This window comes from Antrostomus carolinensis, unplaced genomic scaffold (genome assembly GCF_000700745.2).
Source record: "Antrostomus carolinensis isolate BGI_N321 unplaced genomic scaffold, ASM70074v2 scaffold33900, whole genome shotgun sequence".
Taxonomy (NCBI): Eukaryota; Metazoa; Chordata; class Aves; order Caprimulgiformes; family Caprimulgidae; genus Antrostomus; species Antrostomus carolinensis.
Window position 1 is genome coordinate 1 of NW_010289669.1, and position 8,587 is coordinate 8,587.

The 8,587-nt window shown below is 37.2% G+C and overlaps 1 protein-coding gene across 1 annotated transcript; it reads left to right on the forward strand.

The window, feature by feature from the left end:
• Positions 1 to 2,239: 2,239 nt before the first annotated feature.
• Positions 2,240 to 7,501, forward strand: LOC104527450 (anoctamin-10-like; the record flags this gene model as incomplete). The annotated part of the gene is made up of 4 exons (XM_010171173.1): positions 2,240 to 2,378; positions 3,471 to 3,653; positions 5,637 to 5,771; positions 7,382 to 7,501. Coding segments are annotated over exons 1-4 (577 nt in total), but the record flags the coding sequence as incomplete, so codon positions are not given.
• Positions 7,502 to 8,587: the final 1,086 nt, after the last annotated feature.

Here is an 8,587-nt window from a genome sequence, read left to right on the forward strand (position 1 = left end):
GGGGGGGGGCTGTGGGGAACAGAAGTGCTCTTGTCCCCGTGCCCCGCGCTGCTGGGTCTGTCGTGAGCTGCGCTGCGCGTAGGTACGGAAGCGGCCGGGCTGCATCCCGCAGGGTCTGACCGGGCGTTACACCGGCTGCTCCGTGGTGTAGCAGGACACAAGCGCAAGCTGGAAGATCGTTTCAGCGCTGTTCTAGTTTTCAGTAATAATAAGCCTAAAAATAACAAGTCTTGCCCAGTCACTGTGCCAAGCATAATGGTTCGGAATAAATGATAGGAGCCAAACCTACCCAGTAGCATGCTGGTTATCCAAAGGCTGTTTTAAATGATAACTATCGCTTTAGAGAACAGTTAACTAGCAATAATGAATAGCTAGGTAGTGCTTTTCATTTTGTAAATTCCATAGAAGTTGCAAAATGCACAATGTGCCAGTCAGTTGTGGTGGGTTTTTTTTTTTTAATAAAGCTGATTATGAAAAGCGATGCAATAAAGTGGAGTGAGTCGCCAAGACAGTGTCGTCAGTCATTGTCAGGTACAGTGCCTTATCCCTGGTTGTTTTCCTTTGGTTCATTCTGCTTGTGCAGACTGACATCTGAAATGTTTTAAGATACTTTGTTAATCTAGTGTATTTATTTTGAAGACATATATACTTGAGTTCAGAGCTGTAAATGTAAATGCTGCAGAATTGTGTGCATATGAACTGGCAAGTGAAACTAACTGAAAACCCCATTGAAATTTGGCTTGAAAGCTTTTTTTTCTGTGAGTCTAGAGCAAATAGACTTGTTTATTATGATATGCATATTTTTACAGTATCACTGTATTTTGTAGTATAATTTATATCAAATACCAGAGACTGTGATTTCTCTGTGAGTCATAACTGTCATAAAAACTGAACTGAATCCTTAGAGTAACTTAGAAATGAAGTAATTTCTGTCTTTGAACAGGAGGGGAAAACTGTTTACAGACAGTGGGTAAAATCTATTCTTCAGTCAAGTTAATAACAAAAAACCCGAACAAAAGCAAACACAAACCTTCCCCTCATATTTAAATTAAGTAAATTCAGTCTGCAATAGGTATTTTGGTTGGACTTTTTAAATATTTTTTTTAACTGCATAGATTAGTTACCAGATTTATCCTTTTATATCAACACCTCTAAGTTGCTTTATGAAGCATGATATAATGATCTCTATAGAATTGTTTTTATAAAAAATTGAAGGCATGATGTTAATGAGACTTAAGAGGAGCTGGGTTTGTTTAGCCTGGAGAAAAGGAGGCTCAGGGGAGACGTTATCCCTCTCTACAACTACCGTGTTGGTGTCTTCTCCCAAGTAACAAGCGACAGAACAAGAGGAAACAGCCTCAAGTTGTACCAAGGGAGGCTTAGATTGGATGTTAGGAAAAACTTCTTCACCAAAAGGGTTGTCAAGCACTGGAACAGGCTGCCCAGGGCTGCGGTTGAGTCACCATCCCTGTGTAAACGTGGCACTTAGGGACATGTTTTAGGGCTGGACTTGGCAGTGTTAGGTTAACGGTTGGACTTTATGATCTTAAAGGTCTTTTCCAACCTAAACAATTCTATAAAGGTTCACTTCTGTCATTTGGACTATTTACATATAAAGCTATGCTCATGCTCAACGCTTTGCAACTGGATTTTGTCACAGAACACTTGGTTCATATCTTTCAACAAGTCGTTTTAAGTGCTTTGTGCAAAGTTTGCGTATCTGTAGGTTTCCTTGATGTGGTTAAAGCTTCACAAGACTAACTGAGAAGGTTCCTCCTTAAACATAAAATGTGCTTGCACACTCTTACTAGGAGGAGGTTATTGGTTTTAGATATGTTTGACTAATGTTCTCTTCAGTTAATGGTCTCATTTGCTGACAAATACACTGCAGGAAGTTGCAAGCTGTTGCTTTAGATGTTAATGTCTACTTATTACTTTGTTTTAATTTATTTATTGGTTTGGGTTTTTTTTCATTACTGCTAGTTGCTATACATAACAACAACAATTTTTCTACTTACAGACTAGGTCCCCAATGCCACCAAAGACTGGTAGCATCTTGTCAAGTGACAATTGGAGAGGTTTTTTCAATAGCTCCACAGGAGTGGGCACTTGCTGCTTTGCTAAGCACAGATATGTGTAACTCACTATAGTAAAGTTGTGTGTTATTTAGATTGATACCAAATATTTTTTTAACCCTGGCATTTCTGTTTTGTTTGTGTACTCAGCAAGCTCTCAAAAGATGGTGGAAAGCTTGTCTTTCTCGGATGCTTTTGAGCCTAACTTCAGGCCTCTGGTAGTAATTGAGCTTGCAAAAGGCACCAAAGAGGAAACCATAGAATGGTTCACTAAAAGAATTGTGGACAAAAAAGCAAATGGAGGTGAGTACAGTATGATCTTCTGTAACACTTTGAAATCAAATTGTCATCATAATATGAAGGCATACAGAAAATTAATTTTCAGGTAATTTGTGGTTTAATTACTGTTTAGTCAGTCTTACACCATTTCACATTTTTTAAGTTGTTTAATTTTATGTAAGAGCAGAGCTTCATGCTGGCGTCATGAAAACATAATAATTGAACCCTGTTAACCCAGTCATTAATGAAACTATTGGCCAGGTCACATGCCTGTTGAACTCTAGAATCTTTCAGTTTTTGTGGTGAAGCCCTGATAACCTGTATTTCAACATAGTTTTGATATAATTTTTTATGTTAATTGTCTAGAGCATGTTTCTCTTGTTGCTTACGGGAACATTGTAAGGCTTGCCAAGATGAAGATGCATCACATCTACTATTCTGTCTGCAATACTTGGTACCATGTTGTAGAACAAAGTTGAGTTAGCAGGAAGCAATTTAATCTTGACAAATTTATGTTGGATTTTAATTACCTTTTTGCTAGCTTGAAGGCTCTTGCAAAGACAATATTTCATTACTTGTTTTAGTGTACTTCTAGGAATTTAAGTTAGACTAATTAATTTGTAATTCCTTAGCTTTTTTTTTTTTTTTACTTTTTTTAGATAAGCATTTTTTATGACTGTTGTAGCTCATATCTTATGGTCAGTAATATTCCTGTGGCTTTTTGATTTGTGACTACAAACTTGCTTTCAAGCCTTTGTTAGGTAAGTCAGGAATGTTTCTGTTTCAAAAGTCTAGTCTCCTTAAAATGGGTGGGACTGTTTGCAGAAGCACTGGTTGCTATTGTGAGCATTAGGTGAGTAGATCCAAACTGTCCCCATTGTTCCAGTTCAGTGTCTGTGAGCACTTCCACAGAAACAGGGATAGATCAGGGGGTGACCCTGCAAGATTGTGAACACCGAGTGTCAGGTGGTGTTGAAGCTTTAATTCTTTGTGCCTTTAAAATGATGCAGCTTCAGTGCTCCTGATAACTAGGTCCAATATGATGGATGCTAAAATACTAGGGTTTTGAGACTTTATTTTAATGTATTTTCTTCCTTATTTTGCCTTTCTTCAAAGGTGCACAACTACTGGTTAAACCATTGGTCACAGAAAATGGAGATGAAAATATTTATCTGGTTGGAGCTTCCCACTTAAGGCTGTTACTGGGAGCTGAAACTGTGGGTTTGGTGAAGGAGTGTAATGATAACTCAATGAGAACTTTTACATACAGCAGTAGAAAAACTTTCAAAGATTTTGCAGGTAAGCAATTTCGGGGGTTTTTGTCATTGCAAAGCTGTGGCTAAAGATTATAAGCAATTACACTGCTAAATCTTTCATGATCTTTCTATTCCTTCGGATGGTAACAGTGAACAGAAATAGGAAGAAGAAGCTGTGAAAAGAATACTCATTTTTACCTCTGGAAATTCGGATCATATAATGAAATAAAATTTTTTATTTCTGTCACATGGCTTTCACTTTTTGCTTGTTTTTTACTTTATGCTTTTGTATGCTCCAAGTAGTCTCTTATTTGTATGAAAGATTTTTGTTGAAAATAAAACAAGAAAAAATAGTTGATAAACATGAGTGCAGGATTAACTATCAATGTTATGAATTAACACAGCAATTTAATTTCTGCAAGCCAGTTTTGAGGCTTATTATCTTAATAATTGACTGGAGAAAATAGAAACATTTTGCTCTGTTATATTTACACATCAAACAGAATTAAGTAATTAAATAATACTACAGAGCCATTCAATGGAATTTGAGCATGATTGGTGAAATCATTTCTTTTCCTCTTCTATTTTGAGGAGGTGTCACCACAGTAACATTTTATTTTAAATATGCTGCCTGGAAGATATTTAAATCCCCTACAGTGGCAGAACTCGTTTTGTTCTCCAGGTAAATATTATAGTTTCAACTTAGTCTTGCTAATACTTTTCATATGCTTGTTTTACTGATGCCTTTCACCACATTTTCGATGTAAAGGTTCTTGCGTCTGTCTGAAACAGTAATAAAGTTGAGTTTTGTTCTTGGTTTGATGCCAGCTTATTCAGTACTGTGGCTGTGTGCAGTAAGTATTGCAGTGTCTTCTTTTGTGGCCTTGCTTTCCTGAAATTAGGAAGCCTTGAGAAGAATTGTCAGTTGCAGAGGTGCCATTTCTGTTTCTTTCATGCGTTTACATTCTTAATGCTAATCTGACTGTCATCCCTAACAGATTCTCTAGTAGCAGCTGGAAATGTAAAAGATAAATTTTGCTGTATCTCCTGGTCTTTTTTCTTTTTTAAAACACTTACATAGTTTTAATTTTGTCCAGATCTGATCAGAGGATAAAATAGTTGACCATGCTTAGGTGAGGTCAAAAAATGTCATCTACAAAAGAAACCCTGCAGCCTGTGTTGTCTTGCTAGTATTTCCTGTTCCTTAAATTCTTGTTATAGAATTTAACCAATGCTATATTCTTATCCTTTGTATTAGAGATTTTTTGCAATTTTTAGCTTCTTTCTTAGTGTATTTAGGGCCATCCCTATAGTTTCTTATTCCTAAGAGGGAAAAAAAAAAAATGTCAGTTATCTCAAGGAAATCAGACTCTGTTTCCTTGATGATAAATTGATGGGGTTTACAATAGGTTTGTTGCTGTAGCTCTTCACAATTGGATTTTTGTAACGTTTTCTTGTTGTTTTACTTTATTTCTGTGTTTTTATCAGAACTAATTGTCTCAAATGGCTTATCATTATATTGTGTGGGCAATAAAGAGCAAGATACTGTGGTGTTTGTTGTGAAAAGCTTGCTGAAAAGGAGATTTGTCCTGACATCTTACAGTTTTTTGTTATGAAAACAGTTTGACAGCACAGAATTTTTGTGGCAGAAAGGCATATGGAGATTCTGAGATTGGCAAATAGTGGCTGCCTAAGTAAGAGTCTTTCAGCAGGGCAAGAGTATGTAGTACTTGCTGGTATACTGTCCCAGCCTCCAGCAACTAGTACTTCAGGGTGTCTTTGTCTCTTGAGTGATCTGTTCTTAGTTCACATGGGTAGTCAAAAATGCAGTGGCCAACAAGTGCCAGTTAGAGAAAACTTCTTCCCAAGATGTTTATTTTAAAAAGTGCAGTTTTTGCTAATGGATGGCAGTAATTGTCACATAATTTTATTTATTTTCCTGATTCTAGTAATTTTTTATAGCTAATTGCTGCCAGGATTGTCTTCCTATGGTGCACAATTTCATACTAACTTCTTTTTGATTTAGATGATAATCACAATTTCCTTACGATGTCAGAATGTCAGTATATCATCAAACATGAACTCGAAAATTTGAGAGCTAAAGATGAAAAAATGATCCCTGGATATCCTCAGGCAAAGCTGTATCCGGGAAAATCAATTGGTAAGCAATGTAGTTTGTTATCTGTAACTCACTGTGCTGGTGTAGGTTAGTGATCATGGTGAAAAACAATAATTTTCCTGCAATTAAGACAAGTCCTTCAGACATTAAAGTCCCACTGTTTTAATCAACTTTTTCTCACCGGTCCATAGTGATATGACAAGAGGCAATGAATACAAAGTGCAGCAAGAGAAACTCAGAATAGGTATTGAGAAAATGTTGCTCAAAACGAGGGTAGTCAAACATTGGAACAGGATTTTAGAGGGATTGTGGTAACTCTGTCCTAGGAGACTTTAAGGTCTTCACTAGATAAGGCCCTGAGCAGCCTGATTTAAGCTGGACCTATTTGAGCATGAAGTTGGACCAGATGATTTCCAGAGGGCCTTCCATCCTAAGTCTTTCTGTAAGGCTGGGACTCTGGCCTTATGTTCTTCATAGTTGGATACTTTTTATATATATTTATGACATCCATTATTTTTATAATTAGTACCAAAAATATTTGTTTCTAAAAAATTACATAATGATATACTTGGGTTGTCTGTTTATAAAAATACTGGAATCTGTAGCGGTGTTACAGAGCTATAATTTCACAATATGAAGGAAGTAGGTTTTATTTAATTCATTTGATTTAATTTATCCTCCTCTTTGCTTCAAGAGCTCTTCCTTTTCATGGCAGAAAGAAGCAATGAGAGCTAGTGCTATTTTTATGGTAGCTGGAACTAGTTCATTGGCAGAGATGCTACAGTTTCTTAGGAGAATTTATCTTAATATTTGTATGTCCTTTTAATAACGGGTCTTTATTCATTAGTGTTGGTTATCAAAGAAAGAGATCTGTGCATATCAGTGATTCAAGAACTGTAAATTAATGTAGATGTCAGATGAGTTGACACTGGTAAATTTTATATAGCTAAGGTATTTTTCTAGTTATGTCAAGTAAATGCCAATGGGAAATGGTAAAAAACTATCACATAACTTCCAGTGCCTTCCCTCTGCTGTTTTTGAATTTTTCTTTTTTAATATTTCTGTGGTTTTAACTTCCAGGGCAGTTTGTTAATTACTTTCTCTAACAAAGTTAAATACAAATTGTGGAATATTTTGTTTGCTTGCAATGAAGATGTGTTGGTTGCAGTTTATGAATTAGTGCAAATTGATAATTCAAAAATGTTTTCCCATAATTAATACAACAATGGCTCTTCAATTTAGTGTTCTGCTTTTGCTATGTCAGTTTGATGTGTTAATGCCTTTCTTTGCTCAAATGCAAGAGCCAGACCTTTCCCCACAAAACTACACGTGGCATTTCAGTTCTGACTCGTAGTACTTCTTGTTATTCAAGCTGCAAACTGATGGAATAGTTAATAGGTGTAGAAACGTTACTCTTAATCTTCCAGTGGACAGCACAGTCTTTGTAGGAATAGGTAGAATTGCTTCCTCTCTATAATGAATAATTTTTAACTAACATGCAAAAGACTTATTTGTTTTTATGATTTAAATGCTAGATTTATTTCGAAGGAACTTTAGGCTTGCTAAGTACGTCGTGTAACCTGTTTGCATATAGCAACTTCATTGTCCTTTGAAGGAGTACGAGGTACCTTTCTTTTTCTTTTTCCTTCTAGTGAGAAGATTATTGACCAGTGGTATTCTAGTTCAGATTTTCCCACTGCATGACAGAGAAGAGTTGAAAAAGCTCCGTCACAGCTGGTATGGCCGAGTGAAAGTTGGCTATCAACCTTTAGGTATGTGAACACTTACTCCAGTACAAATGCAGGGTTTCTTCTGGAGATGTTGTCTCTTCAGTTTGTGTGAGAAGACCAGGGGTTCTTCCTAACTTCTGCTCCAGCATTTTAGCCTCTATAGAAATGAACCTCCTGTGTGGAAGGTAAGTATTGTACCAAGAAGTCTGCTGTTTCACTAAGAGTTTACCTTTTCACATCCCCAATTACCCATTGCAGTTCACCTCCTCTAACATTATCTTTCTGCCCAAGTTGCTTTGTTGGCCACTGTGAACCAGAGTCCTTGTCTTACCCAGCCTTGCTTTTACTGGTCTTGGAATCAACAGAGTGGCTTAGCCTGTGGTTAAGGAAGCATCCATGTTTCCAGACTTAGTAACGTGCACAGCTGAGGTCTCTTTGTTGAATTCTCTTCGATTCTAAGATGGCTGTAGGATAGTCTTTTGCTATAAAGACGCACACTACAACTGTTCTGGAGTGAAGCGCTGGATGTACAGGCTGCTGTCTCTTGATTTTCTTTCTCATGGCTGCACGAGTTCTGTATGTAGGCCTGTGGTCGTAATTTCCAAGTTGGAGCTGGGGAGCAGTGCAAAGGCTCAGCATTTGCACTGTGTTCATCTAGCACAGAGTCTTGAAATCAGAATATTGCTTTTTTACCAGTTGGGCAAGTTTTTCCTCTTTGAGCATCCCCTTTGTAACCTGAAACTGTTGAAGACTTGTAAAATGGGTGGCTCAGAGACTGCAGATTCAGTGTCTGCAGACTTCCATGTAACAACAGTCTGCACATCACAGACTCTCTCTACCCATCAGTAAAGCAGTAATAGAGAAAACCAGGACTGTTTTCTGGAACGGAAATGTCTCAGCCTGGGTATGCTGTCTGACATGCATAAGATTCAAGATTTCAATACACCTTTCCATCTATTCCTTTAGTTCCTTGAGGGAGGGCTGGCAAAGCACAGATAGTCCTTTGTGGTGCTGAGCAGGCTGAAACAAATTCTTTGCCCAGTTGTATGTATGCCAGTGAGAAGCTTCAGAAGTTAGATGTCACTTGCTGTTAAAGTAACAGTGGATGTTGTCTACCTTGATTTCAGC